This window comes from Sciurus vulgaris, assembly GCF_902686455.1.
Source record: "Sciurus vulgaris genome assembly, chromosome: 8".
In the NCBI taxonomy this organism is placed as follows: Eukaryota; Metazoa; Chordata; class Mammalia; order Rodentia; family Sciuridae; genus Sciurus; species Sciurus vulgaris.
The window spans coordinates 7,916,772-7,942,919 of record NC_136468.1 but is presented as its reverse complement, the minus strand read 5'-3'; the positions used below and the strand labels follow the sequence as shown (position 1 = coordinate 7,942,919).

Sequence of the window (26,148 nt, the reverse complement as noted above, 5' to 3'; positions counted from 1 at the left end):
GCAGAGAAAGCATTTGGCAAAATACAATACCCCTTCATGCTCAAAACACTAGAAAAAACAGGGACAGTAGGAACATACTTCAACATTGTAAAAACTATGCTAAGCCCATGACCAATATCATTTTTTTTTGGGGGTGCTGGGGATTGAACCCAGGGCCTTGTGCTTACAAGGCAAGCACTCTACCAACTGAGCTATCTCCCCAGCCCCCCAATATCATTCTCAATGTAGAAAAACTGAAAGCATTCCCTCTAAAAACTGGAATAAGACAGGAATGCCCTCTTTCACCACTTCTATTCAACACTGTGTATGAAATACTAACCAGAGTAATTAGACAGACCAAAGAAATTAAAGGGATATGAATAGGAAAAGAACTTGAGTTATCACTATTTGCCGATGACATGAATCTATATTTAGAGGATTCAAAAAACTCAAGAAAACTTCCAAAACTAACAAATGAATTCAGCAAAATAACAGGATATAAAATCAACACACATAAATCTAATGTATTTCTATTCATAAATGATGAATCCTCTGAATGAGAAATTAGGACAACTACTCCATTCACAGTAGGCTCAAAAAAAAAAAAAAAAAAAAAAAAAAACTTGGGAATCAACTAACAAAAGAGGTGAAAGACCTCCACAATGAAAACTAAAGAACACTAAAAGACATTAAAGAAAACCTTAGAAGATGGAAAGATCTCCCGGTTCTTGAATAGGCAGAATTAATATTATCAAAATGGTCATACTTCCAAAGGTGCTATACAGATTTAATGCAATTCCAATTAAAATCCCAATGACATTTCTCATAGAAATAGAGAAAGCAATCATGAAATTCATATGGAAAAACGGAAGACCCAGAATAGCCAAAGCAACCCTGGGCAGAAGAGTGATGCAGGTGGTGTCACAATACCAGATCTTAAACTCTACTATCGACCAACAGTAACAAAAACAGCATGGTATTGGCACCAAAATAGACAGGTAGACCAATGGTACAGAACAGAAGACAAAGAGACAAACCCACACAAGTACATGGCATACTACAGTGATGCAGCCACATCAATATTCATAGCAGCTCAATTCACAATAGCTAGATTGTAGAACCAAACTAGATGCCCTTCAATTCATTAATAGATAAAGAAACTGTAGTATATATACACAATGGAATATTACTCAGCCATAAAGAATAAAATTATGGCATTTGCTGGTAAATGGATGGAGTTGGAGAATATCAGCTAAATGAAATAAGCGAAGCCCAAAAAGAACAAAGGCCGAATGTTTACTCTGATAAGTGGATGACGATATGTAACGGGGTATGGGAAGAGGGGAAGAACGGAGGAACTTCAGATTGTGTAGAGAGAAATGGGGCAGGAGGGGGTAGGGGAAGGAAAGATAATGGACTGAGACAGACATTATTTCCCTATGTACATGAATGGTGTGAATCTACATTTTATACAAATGAAAACTTGTACATTTACTTGTGTATAATAAATCAAAATGCAGTCCATAAAAATAAAAATTAATAAAAAGGGGAGAAAAAAACAGAGTAAATGCAAAGACTCCAAAGTCAGACTACCTGGTTTCATATTCCCAATTCTTCCACTTACCCAGCTGTGAATGAACTTGGCCAGGCAACTTAACACCTTTGTGCTTAATTCAACCTCAGAGTGTCATAATGAAAAGTAAATTTATGTAAGGTGTACAGACAGTGCCTGGCAGATAGCAAGCACTCTATAAGCACTACCTACATATGGCTATCAATTAATATATGGCAGATGAGATCTTCATATAAAAAAGTTACACAACAACTCGATGTTAAAAATTTAAGTTAGGGAATCTCAAGAGAAAAAGCAGAATATACAATGAATCCAACAGCATTTCACTTTTATGAGATAACTTTATGGATGAGGAGGAGGAACTACCCACATAGCTTTGGAAAATCTGTTTTGACCAGATACAAGAAAGATCAAGACAAAAAAGAATAGTACATAAACGCCACATTCTTTTTTTTTTTTTTTTTTGCGGTGCTGGCTGAATGTTTCTCTGATAAGTGGATGCTGATACATAATGGGGGGGAGGGGATAAGGAAACTCTGGATTGGACAGAGAGGAGTGAGGGGAGGGTAGGAAGGATTCAGGTGGGAAGGTCAGTGGAAGGAGTGGGATATTAGTACTCTATATACATGTATGACTACATGACCGTTGTGACTCTGCACCAGAGGAAGGAGAAGTTGTGTTCCATTTGTGTACAATGTGGCAAAATGCATTCTACTGTCATGTGTAACTAATTTGAACAAATTAAAAAATAATAAAGATAAAATAAAATTGGTTTTGTCAGGTAAAAATAACAATAATAATAATATACACTGGAAGAGACAGAAGGAATCTACCTCAACATGATAAAAGCTATATATAAAAAACCCAAAGTCAACCTCACAGTAAATGGGGAAACAAGGAAAGCATTCCCTTTAAAATCTGGAACAAGACAAGGATGTCCACTCTCACCACTCCTATTTAATATAGTACTAGAAATTCCAACCAGGGCAATTAGGCAAGAGAAGGAAATAAAAGGAATAAAAATAGGAAAGAAGTCAAATTATCACTGTTTACATATGATAGGATCCTCCACCTAGAAGATCAAGAAAAAAGAAACAAACAAAAAAACTCCACCAAAAGAGTGCTAGTGTTAACAAATTTGGCAAAGAAGGTTTCAAAATCAACATACAAAAATCATATAGCTCTCCTATATACCAACAATGAACCTGCTGAGAAAGAAATCAGGAAAACAATTCCATTCACAATAGCCTCAAAACAAAACAAACCTAGGAACAAATCTAATCAAGGGGGTGAAAGACCTCTACAATGAAAACTACAGAACACTGAAGAAAGAAATTGAAGATCGAGAGACCTCCAATGTTCATGGATAGTCACAATTAATATTGTTAAAACAGCCATACTACCAAAAGCAATACATAGATTAAATGCAATCCCCATAATACCAATGACATTTCTTCACAGAACTAGGAAAATAACAGTCCTAAAATTCATTTGGAAGAATAAGAGACCCAGAATATCCAAAGCAATATTAAACCACAAAAGCAAGGCTGTGGGCATCAAAATACCTGACTTCAAATTATACTACAGAGCTATAGTAACAAAAACTGCCTGTTACTGGCATAAAAACAAACACATAGACCAATGATATAGACAGAAGACACAAACAGACCCACACATCTATTCATCTGGTCCTTGACAAAGAGGCCTAGAACATATACTGGAGAAAAGAGACAGCCTTTTTAACAAATGGTCTGGGACAACTGGTTATTACTATGTAAGAGAATAAAGCTTGATCCTTAATCCTCAACCTGCCCAAAAACCAACTTAAAAAGGATCAAAGACTTCAAAAATAGATCCGAAACTATGCAACTGAAAATGTAGAAAATGCAGGGTCAACACTTCAGCTTTAGGCATTAGCAAGAACTTTCTCAAGAGAACCCCTAAAGTTCAGGAAATAATGCCAAAAATTAATAAATGGGACATCATTAAATTAAAATACTTCTGCACAGCAAAGGAAATAGTTAAGAATGTGAAGACAGAATCCCAGAATCGAAGAGAAATCTTTGCTAGCTACTCTTCTATTAATATATATAATATTATATATAATATTATATATATTATATAATTATATATTACATATTATAATATATATATTATAATATTCTATAATATAGAATATTATATCTAGATTAATATTCTAGATATTAATCTGATTAATACTAGAATATATAAAGAGCTCAAAAAAATTTACACCAAAAAACAAATAACCCAACTAATAAATGGGCAAATGAATTAAACAGACACTTCTCAAAAGAAGAAGTACAAATGGCCCACAAATACATTAAAAAATATCCAACATCACTAGCAAGTAACAAAATACAGATCAAAACTACACTACATCAGTCAGAATAGTAGTCATCAAGAATACAAATAATAATAAATGCTGGAGACAATGTGGAGAAAAAGGAATACTTTTACACTGTTGGTGAGATTATAAATTAGTATAACCACTATGGAAATCATTATGGATGCTCCTCAAAAGACTAAGCATGGAACTACCATATGATCCAACTATACCACTTCTCAGTATTTATCATGAAGAATTAAAGTCATCTTACTACAGTGATGCATGTATACCCATATTTATAGCAGCACAATTCACAATAGCCAAACTATGGAACCAGCCTAGGTGTCCAACAGCAGATGAACGGATAAAGAAAATGTGAAATATATATATACACATATACACACACACACACACACACACACACACACACAAAATAGTTTATTCAGCCATAAGGAAAAACAAAATTATGGTATTTGCAGGAAAAATGGATAGAACTAAAGACAATCATGTTACGCAAAATAAGTCAGACTCAGAAGGTTAAGTGTCCTGTTTTCTCTTTGGTATGCAGAAGCTAGAGAGGAAAAAGGGAAACAAAGGTGGGGGTGGCTCTCCTAAACATCAAAGGGAGATCAGCAGAGGAAAAGCACCAAGGAGTGTGAGGAGGGGAGGGGGGAACACTTGTGTATATATATGTATATATATGTATATATATGTATGTGTGTGTGTGTGTATATACATATACATATATATATATATAATATATAAAATATACCAATTTAAAATGTTGGGGGTACAGCTGGAGCTGTACCTCAGTGGCAGAGCACTTGCCTAGCACACATGGGTCACTGGGTTTGATCCTTGGCACCAAAGAACATAAAGGCATGCTGTCCATTTACAAAAAAAAAAAAAATCAACTCCAAAGAAATTGGTTAAATATGCACATTTAAAAAAATGCTGGGAGTGGTGGGAGGAGGACCTAGGTATGTAATCTAATAGTTTTTAAAAAATACACACTGGAGAAAAGACAGTCTTTTTAAAATACGGTACTGGGAAAATTGGATATTCACATGCAGAATAAAAGTACACCGATTTCTCACCAGTTACAAAAATTAACTCAAAATGAATTAAAGACTTAAATGTATGACATGAAACTCTAACAGAAAACAGGGGAAAAGGCTCAAGACATTGGAATGGTCAAGGACTTTTTTTTAAATATAAGATCCCAAAAGAACAGGAAACGAAAGCAAAAATAAATGGGGTCACATCAAACTAAAAAGCTTCTGCACAGCAAAAGAGATAATGACGGGAAAAGACAATCCACAGAATGAGAAAAAATATCTGCTATTATATACCCCACAAGGGGTTAACATCCAGAATACATAAAGAACTCAACTCTAGAGCCAAAAAAACAATTAAAAAATGGCAACAGGTATAAACAGACAGTTTTAAAAAGAAGACATACAAATGGCCAACAAGGCTGGGGATATAGTTCAGTGGCATGTATAAGGCCTGGGGTGGATAGGAAGAAGGCAAAGGAAGAAAGCAAGCAAGCCAACAGGCTGGCTGGCTGACTATACATATTTGCCAGGTGCAGTGGGGTGTGCACCTGTAATTCCAGGCTACTTAGGAAGCTGAGGCAGGAGGATCACTTGAGCCCAGGAGTTTGGGGCCAGACTGGGGAACACAGTGAGATTGTGCTTCTTACTTAAAAAAAAAAAAAAAAGCTGGACAATACTCATCATCAGGGGAATACATATCAAAACCACAATGAGACACTACCTCACTCCAGGAAGAATGGCTATTATCAAAAACTAGATAGGCCCATCAAGGTGGCACACGCCTATAATCCCAGCAGCTCAGGAGGCCAAAGCAGAAGGATCATGAGTTCAAAGCCAGCTTCAGCAAAAGTGAGGTGCTAAGCAATTCAGTGAGGCCCTGTCTCTAAATAAAATATAAAATAGGGCTGGGGATGTAGCTCAGTGGTGCAGTGCCCCTGAGTTCAATCCCCCATAAACCCCTGCACACACACAAAAAAAACTAAAGACAACAAGTGTTGGCACTGGTGGGAATATAAATTAGTAGAGGTATTATGTATAACAGTAGGGAGATCCCTCAAAAAGTTAAAAATAAAACCACTATATGATCTGGCAATATCACTATTGGGTATACATCCAGATCATGTCATAAAGACACCTTGCAGCACTACTCACAATAGCCAAGAAATGGAAACAACCTAAGTGCCCGTCAACTGATGAACAGATACAGAAAATGTGGTAAAAACACAAAATAGAACACTATTCAGTCATATAACAGCATGGAATCCTGTCATCTGCGACTAAGTCAGGCATAGAAAGACAAGTACCTTATGATCTCACTCACAGTAGAAACGAAAAGATCTCATGGAAGTTCTGAGTACAATAGTGGTTACCAGAGGCTGGGAGAATAGTGGGAAGGGAGAGAAGGAAAGAGGTTGATCAATGGGTATGAAATTACAATTAGAAAGAAATTCTGGTGTGCTATTTTCACAGCAGGGTGATTATAGACAATGATAATGTACTATGTTTCTCAAAAAAACTAGAAGAAAGGATTTTTAATGTTTTTTTCCATGAAGAAAAATGTTTGAGGAGATAGTTATGTTTAACATGATTTGAATACCACACAATGCATATATGTATCAAAACACCACATGGTAGGTACCCCATTAATGTGTTTCTATGTTCTTAAATATCAGTTAAAGAAATTAAATAAAAATGTTTAAGTGCATGAGTTCATAATGATGTTAAAATTTACCACTAGTACCTTTGGAGGGCACTAAAGAATCAGCTCCAATTATTGGAAATTATCAACTAAACAAAGGGAAAGGAAAAAAAATTACAAATAGGCAAGAAATGGTGATGACACAGAATCAGGTATCAAGGCCTACGGCTGTGGCTCAGTGGTGTAGCACTTGCCTAGCACTGGGTTTGATCCTCAGCACCACATAGAAATAAACAATAAAATAAAGGCATTGTGTCCATCTACAACTAAAAGAAATATAAAAGAATCAGAGATATCAGGATGAACTCATTTTAAAACATATGCAGATAGATTCAGAAACACAGGTACACACATGTGACTGCTGAGATGCGATGCATTTCCAAATTCTGTCCACAGAGGGCCTGAAAGTTGTGATACCCCAATGGCAATAAGCATACCCAGCACCCACAATTTTTCTTTCTAAATACCATTCTGCAATACAAGAAGGCAGGGCTCCAGAGAAATGGTTAATTCTAGAGCTGGGAGAGGGGAATACAAGGCAACCCTGTAGCAGAAAGAAAGGAAATGCTCAAAAGGTAAAGGAAAGGTATGTCAAAAAGAGAAACCAAACGGAAGGAACTCCCAATGGTCAAAGGGGAATAATTTGAGCAGCAAAATAAATCACAACAGTATTATAACCAAATTAACAAAACAAGTATCCATGATTAAATAAGTAGGGGGACAGGGACAAATCCTCCTTACAGGGAATTTCAAATGCATGTATATACTTCCATACTCAATTCCCTCCCCTTTGGTGTAAGGCAGACTCAGTTACCCACTTCAAAGAAAAACTAGAAGGAAAACAATAATGTTTCAATGGAGAAACCTAAAAGAAACCACGTAACAAGGTGATCATGGTTAACATTACCAGTGGTGAACCTTGTAACTGTCATGCCCCCTCTAAGGGAATGTGATGAGGGGGCGCTTCGCTGTGATATCCTTCCCCCAAACCTCATAACCCACCTCGGTCTAGTCATAAGAACATCTGGTAAACCCAAATCCAAAGACATTTCTACAAACTATCTGATCAATACTCTTTAAAACTCTCAAGATGAATCCTTTTTTTTAAATAAGTAGCTGAGAAACTACCACAGATCAGAAGAGATCAAAGAGTCATGATGGTACTGATGATACAGCCCATCTCGGAGGGTGCTTGCCTAGCAAGCAGAAGGACCGGGTTCGAATCTCCAGCACTGCAGGATGGGGCGGGGGGCATGATGAGTAAATGCAATGTAGTTAGTATCCTGGACTGGATCCAGGAACAAAGGTTATTGCGGAAAAACTGGTAAAATTCAAAGTCTTGAGTTTAGTTAATAGTGATGTACTAATTTAACAAGGTTATATAAATCCGGAATTATTCTAAAACAAAAAAGAATTTTTAAGAGAATTGGGTTTTATAACACCAATGTGGGCAATCATTTTAAAAATGAGAAACAGAATAGAAATACATTAAAAATAAAAAATACTATCAAAATATTAAATAGGAATAATAAAAATATGCACAGATGTTTAAAACTATTTAAAAATGCAGAAGGTTCAAGACAGGTATCAATTAATATAACTGATACTTTTATAGGTCTTAACTTCAAAGGAATTTGAGAGAAAAATTCCCACATATAATTCTACTATTTTAAAACTAAGATAACAGTCCTTAAAAGAATTTAAAAGGAAAAAAAGATATCCATAAGAGCCTATAAAATAATTTGTCTACTTGAAATGATAAATTTAGGCTACATTAGCAAAAATACAGAATCTAAACCAAAGGAGGTAATTGTGCCACTGATCGTACATGTATTGATCAAATAAATCAAAAGGATAATATACAATTCAGGGCTATTGGTAAAAAAAAAAACAGAGCACACTAATGAGGTAAGGCAGATAAGGTAAAGTCAGCAAACAGGCCCCTGTGCTAAGGCACCAAGTGTCCTAGGCATGTGGTAAGGCAGCAAGATGCAGAGATCGCACCAACCAGCAACATTCCATCAACAGTAAATCTAGTAGTAAAACAGGTAATAAGATTTTCTCTAGTAAATATCCAAGAATAATTGAATTAAATATCCGTTTAATGAAGAGTTCAGTAATTCCACAATGCTTCAATGATCAACAGCTTTAAAGACATTTCAAAAGGCATTAAAATTGGCATTCAAGGATCACTAGGTGTAGAGAGCAGATTGTGACTCCATGACTCATACAGAATAGTAGTTTTCAGACTATGTCTAAACCTGAGTACCTCCATTTTAAGCATTAAGTGCTGAGGTAGAATGACTCTACACCTTGTTTGAACAAATAATCATTACCTGCCTAGCACAATCATAAGGCCCAAACTAATAAATCAATCATGCTAATAAAAACGACTGCCTGTGAACTTATCAAAATAATCAGAGGCACAAGGATGCAAGGGTATATCACACTCATATGGGAAAAACCAGGCCCGTGAGTTTATGGAACATACCAGACCACCAAATGAGGCAACCTCCTCAACCTCAGAAAAGCAGCATCCCAAGACTGAACACAACAGCACACTGACCATGTCACCTGGTCACTGGTCATGAGCCTTACCCCAGAAAATCACCGCAGCAAGAAACTTCCGATCCTCTGTCCTCAGGCTTCAGCGCAGCAGTTTCTCCTGCCTGTGACAACCACACAATAGTCAACTTCAAACTGACACTCTGACACTGCCATCCGTCCTGACCCTGGCCTAGAATATGTTCCTGCACTTGGACATCTCTGTAACCTGAAAAAGTTCTTCAACTGGTTCTAATCTTATTTGACCACCTACAGTGACTCTTTGCACTCTGCCTTGGCTCTCAGTTCAGCCTCCCAAGCCCGTGGCTGCCTTAACCCTTTCTAAGCCTTCCTGTAATGTAATACACACACACATACACACACACACACACACACACGTAAAGATATATATATACATATATATAATTGTGTAAAGTGTGATGTGTGACTTGAATGTTATAGTTATTAGTAGTTAAGACTGGAATAAATGAATCTGACTACTTGGCTTCCGGCTATCGGGTGACCCATGAGCACCTGGTGAACTTCCACTGCTGAGCATGGTGCAGCATGTGAATTTACTGTGATTCAATATTCTGACATTGTGGAAATACACAAATGTGTTTGGTCTATGTTAAAGGAAAATAGGACACTAGGTGGTCCTGTTCTAGTTACTAGTAGGTCCAATTTCCTAAACAAATAAACAAAGATTAAAAGTTAACACCATTTTATTAAATATATTGTAGATCAATGGTACAGAATAGAGGACACGGACACAAACCCAAATACATACAATTTTCTAATACTAGACAAAGGTGCCAAAAATATGCAATGGAGAAAAGATAGCCTCTTCAACAAATGGTGCTGGGAAAACTGGAAATCCATATGCAACAGAATGAAACTAAACCCATATCTCTCACCATGCACGAAACTAAACTCAAAATGGATTAAGGACCTCGGAATCAGACCAGAGACCCTGCAAATTATAGAAGAAAAAGTAGGTCCAGATCTTCAACACGTCGGCTTAGGACCAGACTTCCTCAACAGGACTCCCATAGCACAAGAAATGAAAGCAAGAATCAATAACTGGGATAGATTCAAACTAAAAAGCTTTCTCTCAGCAAAGGAAACTATCAGCAAGGCGAAGAAAGAGCCTACAGAGTGGGAGAAAATCTTTGCCAATCATACTTCAGATAGAGCACTAATCTCCAGAATCTATAAAGAACTCAAAAATCTCTACACCAAGAATGCAAATAATCCAATCAACAAATGGGCTAAGGAAATGAATAGACACTTCACAGAAGAAGATCTACAAGCAATCAACAAACATATGGAAAAATGTTCAACATCTCTAGTAATAAGAGAAATGCAAATCAAAACCACCCTAAGATTCCATCTCACCCCAATTAGAATGGCGATTATGGCGAATACAAGCAACAATAGGTGTTGGAGAGGATGTGGGGAAAAAGGTACACTCATACATTGCTGGTGGGGCTGCAAATTCGTGCAGCCACTCTGGAAAGCAGTGTGGAGATTCCTTAGAAAACTTGGAATGGAACCACCATTTGACCCAGCTATCCCACTCCTCGGCCTATACCCAAAGGACTTAAAATCAGCATACTACAGGGATACAGCCACATCAATGTTCATAGCTGCTCAATTCACAATAGCCAGACTGTGGAACCAACCTAGATGTCCTTCAATTGATGAATGGATAAAGAAACTATAGTATATATATACAATGGAATACTACTCAGCCATAAAGAATGATAAAATTATGGCATTTGCAGGCAAATGGATGAAACTGGAGAATATCATGCTAAGTGAGATAAGCCAATCTCAAAAAAAACCAAAGGTCAAATGATATCGCTAATAAGTGGATGAGGACACATAATGGAGGGTGGGAGGGGTTAGTGTTAGCATTAGAGTTAGGGTTAGGGAGGGAGGCAAGAATGGAGGAAGGAAGGACTGTATAGAGGGAAAAGAGGGGTGGGAGGGGTGGGGGGAAGGAAAAAATAACAATGAATCAAACAACATTACCCTATGTAAATTTATGATTACACAAATGGTATGCCTTTACGCCATGTACAGAGAAACAACATGTATCCCATTTGTTTACAATAAAAAAAAGTTAACACCATTTTATTAAATATATTTATGCAAATACCTATTCTCTTTAATATTATACCACATTAAAGAAACTGATTATAAAACTGATCCTGATGCTATATCATCCTATTACAAGCTCTAACCTTGACCATTCAGTTTTAACAAAATAGCATCATTAAATACGTACAGCTAATTTGACAGCCTATACTTAATTTGTAAATGTGCTTTGGTTTTATCAAAAGGAATCTATATCTGTATATTTTTAGGGATCGTGTTAATAAAATTGAGATAAAGTCGACCCCAGAATTCCATTCAACACTCAAGATTTCTGGTTGATCAGGTGGGTGGCTGGCAGTTACCAGGGATTGAACCCATGGATGCTTTACCACTGAGTCACAGTCCCAGTCCTTTATATTTTTTTATTTTGAGACAGGGTCTGGCTAAGTTGTTGAGGTCTCGCCAACTTGCAATCTTCCTGCCTCAGCCTTCTGAGTCACTGGGATTACAGGGATGTGCCACCATGACAGGCTTCAACATTGAAGTTTTAAAAATACCACATTAGAGCCAGGCATAGTGAAGGCTGAAGCAGGAGAATCCCAAGTTCAAAGCTAGCCTCAGCAACTTAGTGAGGCCCTAACCAACTTAGTAAGACCCAGTCTGTAAAAAATAGATAAATAAATAACAAAAAGGGCTAGGGATGGGACTCACTGGTTAAGCCCGTGTGGGTTCAATCCCCAGTAACAAAACAAAAAACCATATTAGAAACAAATTACAGTATTGATATAATTCAGAAATAAAGTGATAAGAAATCTGAGTCGATGGTAGGAATGGAGGGGGAAAAAAGATGACAAGAAACATTATACAATCAAAAATCCAGATGAATTCATGAGAAGGGAGAATAAATCAAAAGATAACGTAGCCCTAAATAAGTCACTGCTCTGACAAAAAGTTTGGATGAGGTATTAATTATTCACATAGAAGTTAGCACAGAAGCTGAGAGCAGTGGTGCATGCCTGTAATACCAGCAGCTCCGAAAGGTGAGGCAGGAGGATGGAGAGTTCAAAGCCAGGATCAGCAAACGCAAGGTGCTAAGCAACTCAGTGAGACCCTGTTTTGAAATAAAAATACAACATAGGGCAGGGGATGTGGCTCAGTGGTTCAGGGCCTGAATTCAATCCCTGGTACCACCCCGCCCCGCCCAAAAAAAAAAAAAAAAAGAAAGAAATTTTAAAAAAAATGAATAAAATTATTTTTAGATTTTATTAAAATAGTAATAACAAGCCTATTGCATGTTAATATAAACAATATCTTTTAAAAACTATTTTTAGTTAATAGTATTACACATTTTACATAGTCTATTTCTTTAGCATCTAACAGAAGATAGGTGGATTTTTATATCTGCTTCTGCATTCAATGTGTTCCAACATGTTTTAGTCAAAAGCTATGAAGAAAATCCAACCTGAAACAGGTAACTAAAAAAGGGAAGAGTATTTGAAGAGTCTTTTGACATAATTGTGGATCTAATGCCTAGTACACCAAAATATTCTATGAAAAAAAGTGGCTAGTTGAGCCTACAATTCAACCTCATTCCTCAAAACTACCACCATACTTCAGCAAGCAGTGGTAGTTTCTTACAAGATTAGTTGCAAGGTAGAATCTGAAACTGTATCAGTAAGCTTTTCCTACTCTGCTACATTAACATTCACTGGTCTATTCATTTTGAATGGGTCCTTAACACTTGTATGATATAATATCATCATTCCAAATTTTCTGGTCCAAATTTTCACAAGTTGACTTTTTTTTTTTAAATCCTATTTGTTAATCCATTAATCTCATCAAAAAGTTGAGCTGGGGATGTTTAGTTTAGTGGTAGTACAATGCTGGCCCACCATATGGAAGCCTCTGGGTTCAATCCCCAACACCAAAGGGAAAAGGTCTAACCTAAGTACTGCGAAGCTGTCAAGCTCACAGAAACAGATACAAGTTCCCAAAACTTAATTTTCATGTGAAAGCTCAAAGGTTCTCATTGCCAACAAATATGGTCAGCTGTTTTCCTTGAAGTGATAGGCTCACTTCCTTGATTTAAGAAAATGTCTGCCAAATAAATATCAAATTCTGAATAATCATAGTGTGTCAGTTCCTCTTTTAAATGAAAATGGAGCTCTCGATGAAAAAAGTGGCTAGATGCAGTGGTCCACACCTGTCATTACCTGTAATTCCAACTACTCAGGAGGCTGAGGAGGAGGAAGATCACAAGTTCAAGACCAGTCTCAACAATTTAGTGAGACTCTGTCTCAAAATAAACATAAAAAGGGCTGGGGATGTAGCTTATTGGCAGAGTCCCCAGGTTTAATCCCTAGTACCAATAAATAAATAAATAAATAAGCAAGCAAGCAAGCAGCTAGGGTCTCTAGTCCTTGAAATCTATCATACACATTCCCATCTTATTACATAGAATATTAAAACTGTGTTAGGCTGGGGTTATGGCTCAGCGGTAGAGCAGTTGCCTAGCAAGCGTGAGGCCCTGAGTTCAATCCTCAGCACCACATAACAAAGTAAATAATATAAAGGTAATATGTCCATCTACAATAAAAATATATTTAAAAATGTGTGCAAAGATCAAGATTTAATAAAATTAATCCTTCTTAGCCCTTTATCAAGGATACTCTCAAACAAAATGGAGTTTTGTTTTATACTGCAAGTGCTAAGGAGCTAATATTTTTTTCCTTCAGTACTAGGGATTGAGCCCAAGGGTACTTTACCATTGAGCTAGATCTCCAACCCTTTATGAAATTTTTTTGAGACAGGGTCTCACTAAGTTGTCCAGGCTGGTCTTAAAACTGTGATTCTCTTGCTTCTGCCTCCTGAGTCACTGGGTTACAGTTATGTGCTACCATGCCCAGCAAAAGTGTCACAATTTTTACCCATCACTGTTTTTGCACAATGGGCACAAATGTCAATGTCATTTTTTTTTGTTGTTTGTTTGTTTGTTTTAAATTTAAAAGCAAATAACACCTTAGATTATTATGAAAAGTTTTGACCTTACAGGTCCCCTGGGGCACAGAACCAATTTTAAAAAGTTATCATAAGTATATCTACAAACCATATGAATCAGAAATCATGGTACCTTGCCTTTTCATTTGCCTAATAGAGAACACAGAACAGAAAACTTAGAACAGATAATATATTCCAGTCAGGTATTTCTAAAAGATTTATAAAAATGAAAGCCTAGAAGTCATTATTCTTACAACTAAAAAAAAAAAAAAAAAAAAAAAAATACGCTAACAAAAATCTGTGTGAAGAATACTTAATAAATGTGTGGTACCTTACTATCACTGTAAAACTAAGGAGTCCAAACAATAACGTACGATCATCTGTGTAAAATTAAGATGTTAACACCAAACAAAACTTATTTTAAACAAATGGGTTCTGTTTTCATCCATCTTCTACCCTTCAACATTCATTCTTGGTCATGATTATCCCTTTGACCTCCTGCTACCTTGAAACAACCCCATCATATCAACTAACTCCCTATATATTCACAGATACTCATATATATTCATCCTGCCCTCTGCAAGAGAGAAAAAAATCCTGTTCCAGAGATCTTTGTGCTTACATCTTAAAAAAAAAAAAAAAAAAAAGGAGATAAATGATCAAAAAATTTAAGCTCACAACTGTGGGACCCAAACTTTCCATCCAAATGACTTGAAAAATACTAATAAAAGAAACTTCTGAAGCTTCTATTGAAGGACTTGGGGAGAGCTGGAAACAGAGTTTTTATCCATTAGTCAATAAGAATTTATTAAGCACTCTGGGCTAGGAATGTAGCTTTCTGGGAGAGAGCCTGCCTAGCAAACACAATCAACCCGAGTTCAACAGTAACAATAAAATATATTGGAGCTTCCAAAAGGCTAAACCCTGTGAGACCTGTGAGAGCACCATCCAAATGTGGAAGGTAAAGAGGTTTTGGTGTTCCCACTTCAGTGAGTTATTTGTATATGAAACTATAGATAAGCACAAATAATGTAATGAACAGCATTTGTGTTTAAGAAGTCTAAGAAAAGGACATGCCAATAACTAGTGGGGAAAAGAAGAGAAAAAATAAAGATCATATTTGTAGTCCTGGTTTCAGTAGTACTAAAAAGTTAAAAGGTACACAAAAATTACAATAATTTAGCAATTTTAACTGAATGGTAGACTATATTAACTTGACTGTTGCAGCAAGAGTACGCTCTGTAGTAGTATACTTCCCACGAAAATAAGAAGACTTTCCTCCTTCCGACAAAATAGCAAACTCGTGAGTTCAACATGGAGTCTTCAAGGACATCATTCATGTTTATTTGAAAGTACTACTGGCTTACAAAGACAAATCTCAGAAAAGAAACCAATTAGGAGAAATGAATTATGATAAATCTTTTAAAGGATCTGCTTGAACAATAGATAAAATGGATTCACTAACCTGACATCTAAAGGCTAACATTTTCTCTGAACACTATACAAAATCTATTTTATAAGTTAAATTCTCAAATTTTGTTGGGTATGTATTCAGTTTACTGAGACACTGCTGGAGGAAAATGGAACAAAAAAAAAATTATGTACCAGAAACTAATGCTATAATATACAATCCATTGTAATTGAAGAGTATGAGATATGTGCTATTTCAACACTCCATTTAATAATGAGCAAAGACAATAAAAGGCAGATAAATCTGATGCCACATTCTACAATGTCTATTTTAAATCTTATAACTGACAAGTTAACATCTAATTTAACTTATTCAACATCTAATTTAACTAAAAACACTGAGCAAAATTTTACAAAAAGTTCAATTTAGGTAAATATAAGGAATCTACCACCCTTATATTTACGGGATTGCAGCCTGCAAATGTATGCCTAGCTCAGGTAAGCATGGGCTGATAACATACACCTGCTGTTCACACCAACTGCTCTGTATGTCTCTCATATCCAAGGGTATTTAGCCACTGGGAGTGATTCTATTGTTTAAAGGTAATTATGTCTCATATTATAGCAATGGCCCTAAGTGCAAACCAACAACTCTGCTCAACATAGAAACAATGATCTATTCTCACTTTAGAGGAAAAACAGGGTGGTCTCAAACTAAGAGAAGGTATTTGCAATGTAACAACTCCCTACAAACTTTTTACAGGCAATTTTGCCAAATACTATTTTTGCCTGGAACATTGACCTTATATCCTAATGCCCAAAAAAGTAATCCCAGAATATAAAGGATTGGGTGGCCAAATTTCTAGTCCCAAAGTATTAACAGAGACTCTCAGAATTTCCAGGTAACCAATCAAATATTATCTGGTGGTTTAAATACCCAAGTTTAATGTATACAATTACAAGTACCACTTATTTAATCTATGGATACCAAAAGAACCCCTCACTGAAGCAAAGACCCTCCAGAAACTACTTTAGCTCACCATGGTCTTACAACTCATGCTCTTACGAAGAATAGTTAGCAGTTCAGGGACAAGATGGAACTAAAGCAGGTAAGTGGCACTTATAAGCCTTGTCATGGTTTTTCTCTACTTTTCACAAATATACATAACTAGAAAACTGAAACCCTCAAGTATTATTTAGTTATCAATGAGATTTGTCAGTTATCTGTGCTATGGTTTAAATGGGTCCCCTCCAATATTCAGCTGTTGTCAGTGTGACAGTATTAAGAGGGTGATCAGGCCCTGAGGGTTCCTCCCTGGTGAATGGGATTAGGTGCCTTGATATAGGGATGGACAGAAGGAGCTGCTCCCTGACTGCTCCTCCATGCTCTAGCATGTGACAAGACCACCAGAGGGCCCCCTTGCCAGATGCCAACACCTTGATTTTACACTTCCCAGCCTTCAGAACTGTGAGACATAAACTTCTGTTCTTTATAAGTTACCCAGTCTTAGGTATTCAGCAGCATAAAACAAAGACAGTTCGCTTTATCCAAATACATCATTTGTTGGATTACTACTATATAACAACACTTATCAAAATAATTAAGCCAAGAGAAAATATGGGAGTCTTCAACTATAAAAATGCTACAAATAATTGATCAATCATAAGGAAATCAGTTACATAATTCCTGCAGTTACCTCACTGCCATTTCCAGACCAATACAAAGATACTGGTTAGGGGGAAGAGGACTTGAACAGATACACTTCCACATGGGAAAAGAAGAAAATGAGAGCACTATTAGGATAAGTGACTGAAATTCAGGATCTACAGATTCAGGGGTAAAAACACTTGACTTTGGTAGTCTAGATTTACAAGCTGGTATTTTTCACTTGTAAGAATGTCTCTAGAGGGTATCTCATCCTTTATTGGAATAATTCTAATGGGTAAAGACTGAGGTATCCAATACAGTTTGAAATAATTAACTTTTTTAGATAGAAAATGTATTTGGCTGCAGCAACTGGCTACCCCTTGCAATTACTGAACAAAGGACAATGTCACTGGATAAAGGTACAGGAGGAAACTATTTTCTGACTACAAGGGTAAATTCTGTAAGAAGTGAGAGCTAATAAGTTTGAACTTGCCCATTTAGGTTTGACTGTTTACACAGCTAGTTTAGTCAGCTACATCATACATAGTCCATTACGGTAAAAGCTTTTAGGTGGTATTATGCCCATAACACAGAAAAATGAAAGAGAAAATATGCCTATCATCAATATTAGATGCTTTATGAATTAACTGTAAGAAATTTGGAAGATACGCATATAATAAAACTACTAAATTAAAATTCAGCTACAAAAAAAATTACACAATTACCTGTGATGGTACTGTGAACTTAAGTTCCATATTTCTCCAATTCTCCAGAGAAATGTTTCTAAGTGGGTGACAGAAATCAAGAGCTTAGAAGTCCCGGGAATTGAGCTAAAAAGGACCCTAGGGGCAGCAAAAGCCTACTCCAATTTTTTAAGAGACCTTGGTCCTGTGGTAACCTAGGCAAGTTACTCATTTCACCAAGTCTCAATTGCAAAATCTGCAACTTGAAGAAACCCTTTCTGTAGAAAGATACTTGATAAACACAAGCTGGTTCATTATTTGATGTTCTCATTCATTTTACAATGAAGATGATATTCACAAAATGTACTTGCCAAGGACCTACAACTTGTTTAATGGAAGAACCTTATCTAGAGCATACCATTCTGTGCACATCAAACTGTCGATGTAAAGCAGCCCTTCAAAAATACCTTCTTTAGCCAGGTGCGGTTGCACACACCTGTACTCCCAGCAACTCAGGAAGCTGAGGCAGGAGAACTGCAAATTCAAGACCAAACTCAGTAATTCAGCAAGGCTCTAAGGACTTCGACTCTTTCTCAAAATAAAACATAAAAAAAGGGCTGGAGATGCAGTGCAGTGGTTAAGCAACCCTGAGTTCAATTTCCAATACCAAAAAGATTTTTAAAATAAATATCTTCTTTACAATTCACTTATTTTTTGTTTTTTTTGTTGTTTTTTTTTTTTTTTTTTTTTTTGAGGCACTGGGGATCGAACTCAGGGCCTTGTGCTTGCAAGGCAAGCACTCTACCAGTTGAGCTATCTCCCCAGCCCCTAAATATCTTCTTTATAGCATAACTTGAGTTCTCTACTTCAGGAAGGCAAATATGTTCCAGAGAGGCAAAAATACTTAATGGGGGAAGTGGGACAACTCTATACTTCCTTCATCTATAAGTCCTCACTGATTACTCTAGAAGGGACTCAAACTCAAATACTTTTCATGGTAGTGTATATCACAACATCCACTAGGGAATTTTAAAATAAACTTATCAACTTTGCTTACACTATAAAATGATTTGAATATATTTTAGATCAGAATTTTACAAAGGAGGATACAGTATCCTTTTCCTATCTAACAGTATAATAGGTCAGTATGCTGTTTAAAGAACTTACAAAGTTCACCTAAATAGAATTTATCAAATTCATATAAGGACAAGATGCTACTTTCCCCACTTAACAATTGATGTATGGTATTTATTTTTTTTAAATAAAGGCGTGATTTCCAACAAATTAAAAAGTAAAATGTTTGGGGCAATAAACATGAAAAGATGTTCAATACCCCTTATGCAAATCCAACACAATGAGGTAGCACTTCATACCCATTAGGCATGACCACTATCAAAAGAACAAAAATAACAAGTGTTGGCAAGGACATGGAGAAACTGGAACCCTTGTTCACTATTGGCAGGAATGTAAAACAGTACATTCATTATGGAAAATAGTATGGCAGTTTCTTAAAAAATTAAATATAGAACTACCACGGGACCCAGCAGTCCCACTTCTGGGTATATGACGAAAAGAATCAAAGCAGGATCTCAAAGAGATATTTTTGGTGCCAAGGACTGAACCCAGGGGCAACCACTGACCCACATCCCCAGCCCTTTTTTAATATTTTCATTTTGAGACAGCATCTCGCTAAATTGCTGAGGCTGGCTTTGAACTCTCAATCCTCCTGCCTGAGCCTCCCAAGTTGCAGGGATTATACACATGTGCTACTGAACCCAGTTAGCTTGTGTGTCTTACAAAAAATGACAAGGGGTTGAGGGTGTAGCTCAAAGGTTGGGTGCTTACCTAGTATGGGGGGATGCCCAGAGTTTAATTCCCACCACCACCCAAAACAAAACTGTAAAAATGGGAACTTTAAAACCAAAGTGTCCAAATTAAATCCTTTCTCAACTACTAAGCAGTTCTTGTTACCTAAGCACTCCATCTCTTGATACTGTTATCTACATAAAATAATGAGCACTTAGACCAAGGGCCAAGCCCATAACAAGCCTTAAGAGAAACATCTGCCAATTTTAATAAAATAGATCTCTCTTTACTGATCTAAAAAATTGTGCTAGAACTAAATAACTTGGTTTCATTTTTATAACATTCTTGTAAAATACACATTTACATATGAACCTCTAGGAAAAACAAATTGGTAGAAATATATACTAAACCACTAATGGGATTATAGGGATCAAAAAATCCTTCATCTTAAAAATATCTGTGTTGTTTCAGTGTTTTAAACTGAACACAGCCCCCTCTGCTTCCTAATCATGTCCCAAGCCACTTTCCTCCATACACTCTTCCTCCATGGTGTGCTGCCTTACATCAAGCACCAAGGAATGGAGTCAGCCTTCTATGAACTGAGACCTTTGAAATCATGAGCCACAAAATACACTTTTCCGCCTCTAAAAAAATAAACTGAACACACATTACTTCTAATTAACAGACATTTCTAGAAATAGATAAAAATTTATGTAGCACCATTTTCTTTGCATACCAATCCCTAAGCACACATTCAAAACTTAAGAAATACTTGGTTTAACTAATGAAAAACACATCGACTCAAAAACAATGCTGGAGTAATAATAAAACTAATAAAATCATCTATCAAACTTTGTGACAGGGTTCTAAGGGTGATGAATATTCCTTTAATCATCACAATCACTTTATTTCATTGAGTGTTATCATTACACTCACCAATTTACAGATAAGAAAACTCAAACTACCAAGAGGACAACACCCCAAGCACAGACTGGCAGCTCAGGAACCGACACCCAAGCAAGTATCTTATAATATACCCCCCATAAATTCATACTATCAAAACTATAGTTGAGACAGAAATCCTCAAAGATACATCTTAATGCATAAATTACAATGATCTACTTTTAAATGTAACTGATGATTCAAATGAACTCACTCTTCCTGGAGGAAATATATGTTTAATATCCAGTAAGCAAGTGGATAGCATGGAGTACATAACTTGGAATCAAAGAGAATGAAGTTTGGATCCTGACTGCAAATTCCCTGCTCAATAATCCTAAACAGGTTCTTAAAACCCTCTAAACTAGTTTCCTGCAGTTTCATCATCAGTACAGGTTTGCAGAGTGTATTGTTTGAATTCCAGCAAAATATATGCAACATTTACCATTTTAACAACCATTTCCAAATGTCCAATTCAGTGACATTAAGTACATCTGTACCTTGCTATCCAAGAAGGCTAATCCAGAACCCTATACAGATACCCAAATTCAGACACTCAAACTCCTTAGATAAAATGACACAGTATCTGCAAAGAACATACACACATTCTCCTGTCTCACCATGCTGCCCAGGCTGGTCTCACCCTTATGGACTCAAGCAATCCTCCTGCCTTAGTCTCTCAAGTAGCTGCGATGACAGGAGTACATCACCAAGTTGGCTACAGGATTACTTATAATGCCTAACATAAAGCGAAGGATACATAAATTGCAGTTATAATGTATTGTTTAAGGAATAACAGCAAGGAAAAATATCTGTACATGTTCAGTAAAACACTATTTCTTGGTAATATTTTCAATCAGCAGTTGGTCATATCTGTGGATATAGAAGCTGCAGACATGGAGGGCCAACTGCACAAAGTACTATTCAACAATCCATCTACCCATCATCCATCTCCAGAATTATGTCATCATTTTAGACACAAATTCTATATCCATTAAATAATAACTCCCCCTCTACCTCTCTTCTGTTTCCATGAAATTGAGACTACTTGCTGCTTCTTTGAAATTGCCCATTCTAGCTACCTTATACAAATGAAATCATTCAAGTTTTGTATGTTTTTTTGTACAAAAAGTCGTGTGACTTATTTCATTTAGCATAATATCCTCAAGGTCCACCCATGTTGTATATTATATACCAGAATTTCATTTCTTTTATTTCAGAATATTTTACTGTATGCACATACCATATTTGTTCTCATTTTTTAATAGATGCAGGGTAGATTTCATAAGAATTAAAAATAAAGCATTCACTATGAATGTTACCATAGTAAGAAATCACATTCACATGTTGCTTAATGACAGGTATACATTCTTAGAAATGCAGTTAGGACATTCTGTCATTGTGTGAACACCCCAAGGTGTCCTTATACAAATTAAGATGGCTACAATGTCACTAGACAATATCACTTATGGAACTACCCTTATACATATGATCTATCTTTGACCAAAACTTCAGTATGCAATGCACAACTGTAATTCCTTTTTCATTTCATTTTGGTCATACTGTTCCACCAAGTGTAAAAATACAGTGGCAAGGTATGGAACTGTACAACCATTTTAAAAATTTATCTACTATAATGTCTGAGATATTACTATAATTGCCTAAAATACCAAATATGAATACCAAGTTACACCTAAAGAATATACAATGTTCAATATCATAGAATATTATAACAAGGAAAAACACTGAAACTGATTTACCTTGACAATTTTTTCTTCTTTGTAATCACTACCTCTCAAAGAGGGTGAAAAAAACCTTGCAAAGTTCCTCATGACATAAATATTAATATATCCTGTTTGCTTTGCAAGTTCCTTTGTCAAATTATTTCACTACATCTTTCATGTTTCCTTAATTTATTCAATTATTAAAATCTCTATTCTCTAGCAACTACCAACCTAGATGATAGGTGTACAAAGAAAAATAAGAGCCTCTGACTTGAGGCACTTAAAGAATATAGTAGTGAGGGAGAGGGATGAATGAACAAGTGATTACAATACAATTTGATATGAGCTATAATAAAAGTGTGAACAAAGCCCTGTGGGAATTCAAGAGGACCTGGGTATTCAGGGAAGGCTTCTACAAGGTAAAGCACATCATCTGATGAACCTTCCTCTAATTTAATGAACTGTTCCTCTTCCCCTATGCTCCCCCAAAAGGTTTCACTGCCCCCACATAGTTCTTTGACAACATAACACAAAAATTTTTCATCATCTATATTGACGTGAAGACTTCAAAACTAATTCATAAGCCATTTCTAATTGATCCCATAACGCATTATATCATCACCAGATTGCTGGTTTTTTAAAGTAGCAGATCAACTTTCTTAGTAGTTATTTATTTAAAGGACAATACTAAAATAAATTTATACCTTTTGAGCATATCATCTCAAAGGACAGAAGATATCCCGAAAAAACTCCAGTGTGACCTGGAGAAATTTGCTTGAAAATTTTAAATGACAAACAGGAAGATAATCACATACCTGTATCTATACAAGACAAAGCCAGTACTCCCCCACCAAAAAAAAAAAAAAAAACTATTTGTCTAACTACACTAAATCAACTAGTGTTTTTCTTTTCTATCACTGCTACTTTAAATATATTCTCAGTTCTACCAGAAAATAATTTAAAATAAAAACGTTAACCAATTTCCTGAAGGTTTCTTAAAAAATATCTTGCAACAAGGACAAAGACAACAAATATCAAATACGGAACACACAAGAGCAAAATGAAAATTTTTAAATCCTGAAATACCCAAATTTCTTGCCAAAAATCTGCACTAGTTCATTCCATAATAACGGACAAGACTCTAAATAGGATTTTTAAACATAATTATTACTAATATAAACATAAACCTTACTTTACAATCCCAATACAGCAACCCCTGGAATGTCTGTTTGATGTTCAACACTGCAAAACGGATCCAATATAGATTTTTATACTGCATTTATCTCCATTAGTATGAAACCATAAGTTAGCAAAGGCACAGGTTATGTCTTCAATCAGAGAAGACAAAGTAACCAGAAGAAAGCCTATGTTCCTAACTTCTTGGAATATATCCACTTTCAACAAAATAAGAATTTATGATGGACTCTTCCTAAGTGTTTCCAGGACTTTGAACATCACATTCCTAACACACCTCCCAAATGGGAGAATAGGATTCTTTATATCTAAGACTAAAATCCTATCGATTCCTAACTTTAAAGATGAAGAGGAAATTAAAATACATCTTAAATACTTTCATTTTCTTGCAAATCAAATGATGAATAAACGACGTTTACACACCTGTTCTGCATTTTATTCCTAAGTATAAATCATCTGCTAATGCTCATGAATGAAGATTAATGGAAAATAAACTCCAAAACCCACAGAAGCATTAACTACATTCAAATGTGCCAGCATTAGTGTTTTTAAAAGTTTATTTTTCAAATGTTTCATGTGACATTCACACCATAAAATTAAACTGATAACGACCTTCTTGAAATCTTAGAAAGTAAGCCTTGTAATAAAATATTCCAAGCGCCAAAGACAGATATTTACTTCCAAATGGATTTAAATTTTATAGATCCTGTATGATAAACAAAGGAAGTTTAGTTGAACTGTGGGCAGCACACATGCCATTTCTCAGGCAACAAACATTTGTACATCCAGTCTTTTCTGACTCACCGACGCTATTGTTCACGGAAAACAGGACCGATTAATACGAAACTGCCGACCCCACGGTCTAAGCACACATTCGTCACAGGCACTGTTTCCAGCACCCATTTCTACCACACGCTCATTCAACCCCCACGGATCTGGGAAACCACCGCTAAAGGACAGCTGATTTCGTTAACACCTGTCGCCGTTCTCGGATGTATCACGCAAGTTGGCCACAACATCCCGGCGTTCTTTGGTTCTGTTTTTTAATAAAGATTACGATTCTTTACAAACTGGGGACTCACGAGGCTTTCGCCAAGTTTTCCGAGAGACGGAGACCGTGCTTCTGCATCCCGCGCGTCTGCCGAAAGCGACCCCCGGCACGCACCTCCAGCGGGTGGCGGGGACAAAGAAGCGGGAACTCCGGGGAGAGCCCTCCGGGCCCCACGGCCGAGGAGCGGGCGGCGCACTCTTGCCGCCAACTTAGCATAAAGCCAGGGAGCGCGAGCGTGGCCCGAGACCCGGGCGCAGGGCTCCGGCCGCTCCCGGGAAACGCCAGCCGCCGGCCGCGCGGTCCCACGCCGCGCACGCCGTCCCGCAGCGCCCGGCCCGGGAGGCGGCGCCGGGCGGACCGGGGCCGCGGGGCCAGCCCTGCCCACCCGCGGCCGCCCACGCCCCCGCCGGCCGCCGCGGGACCCGAGTGTCGCGCCCCCCCTCGCGCCGAGCCCTCCGAGGCACAGTCCGCCCTTTGTCTAGTGCGGACTCGCCGCTCGGTCCCACCAACTTGTCTGTCCCGTCCCACCCGCACCCTCCCGCCGCCCCGCCACACAAAGGAGGCGTGAGGCTCGGGGCTGCCACTCCGGACCGGCCACCGGAACGCCCCCGGCCCGGGCGGGGGCAGGCGCCCGGACAGGAGCCCCCCGCCCCGCGCCCGCCTCTCCGCGGGGGGTGGGGGTCGGCACGGTCCAGTCGCAGGGTCGCGCCGGCCGCCCCGCGCCTCACGGCCCCTTCCGAGGGGGTCTCCCCTCACCCACCCCGGCCCCTACAAAAGCGGCGCCCGGGAGAGCCCGGCTCGGGCCATGCCGGGGACCAGCGGGGCAGCGGCGGGGAGGTCCCGGCGTCGCAGCCGCCCCGGGTCGCGCTCCGAAGCTTCGCCGGCCGGCCGCCGACAGCGCGCGTTACCTTCGTCCCGCGCGCCGCCGCCGCCGCCCGGGCTCCACTGCCTTCTGTGTCCCACTGGGTGTCGGACGCGACCGGACCGAGCGCCAAACGCGGCAGCCCAATCGCCATCGCTTTTATTTGCCCCCCCCCAAAGTCCAATCAAGCGCCACCCCGATTGGCGGGATGCGAGCGGGCGCCCGTCCAATCACAGGGCCCGCCGGGCTTGAAGGCGCCGAGCGAGCCCCACGCCGAGTGCGCTCGGGGCTCGCGGGCAGCGCGTGCGCGGGCGGCGGGCTGGCTCTGAGGCAGGCGGCTCGCGGTGGGGAAGCGCCGCCGCCGCCCCTTTGTTCTTTCGCCGAACGCACGGCGCCGTTCAGGAAAGCGGTGGGCAGACTGGCGGGGGCCGGGGCACTCGGTGGGGCCCGAAGCCCTCCGCGGGCGGGGAGGACCGGGTGGCGGGAACCGGCCGGAGGGCGGGACGACGCGTTCGCGGCTCTTGGCGGGAA

General features: G+C 38.2%; 1 protein-coding gene across 4 annotated transcripts in view; it reads right to left on the bottom strand.

The window, feature by feature from the left end:
- The window catches only part of EZH2 (enhancer of zeste 2 polycomb repressive complex 2 subunit), a 73,805-nt gene extending 48,131 nt beyond the window's left edge, over positions 1–25,674 (bottom strand). For 2 of the 4 annotated variants that reach the window (XM_079149306.1, XM_079149300.1), the window contains exon 1: positions 24,787–25,047. In XM_079149306.1, coding sequence (XP_079005432.1) covers positions 24,787–24,971 — 185 coding nt within the window. In that variant the 5' untranslated portion in view covers positions 24,972–25,047. Of the gene's footprint in view, positions 1–24,786; positions 25,048–25,515; positions 25,628–25,663 lie in introns of those variants that run through there. The other 2 variants (XM_079149312.1, XM_079149311.1) reach the window with 2 other exon arrangements.
- Between the last annotated feature and the right edge of the window lie 474 nt (positions 25,675–26,148).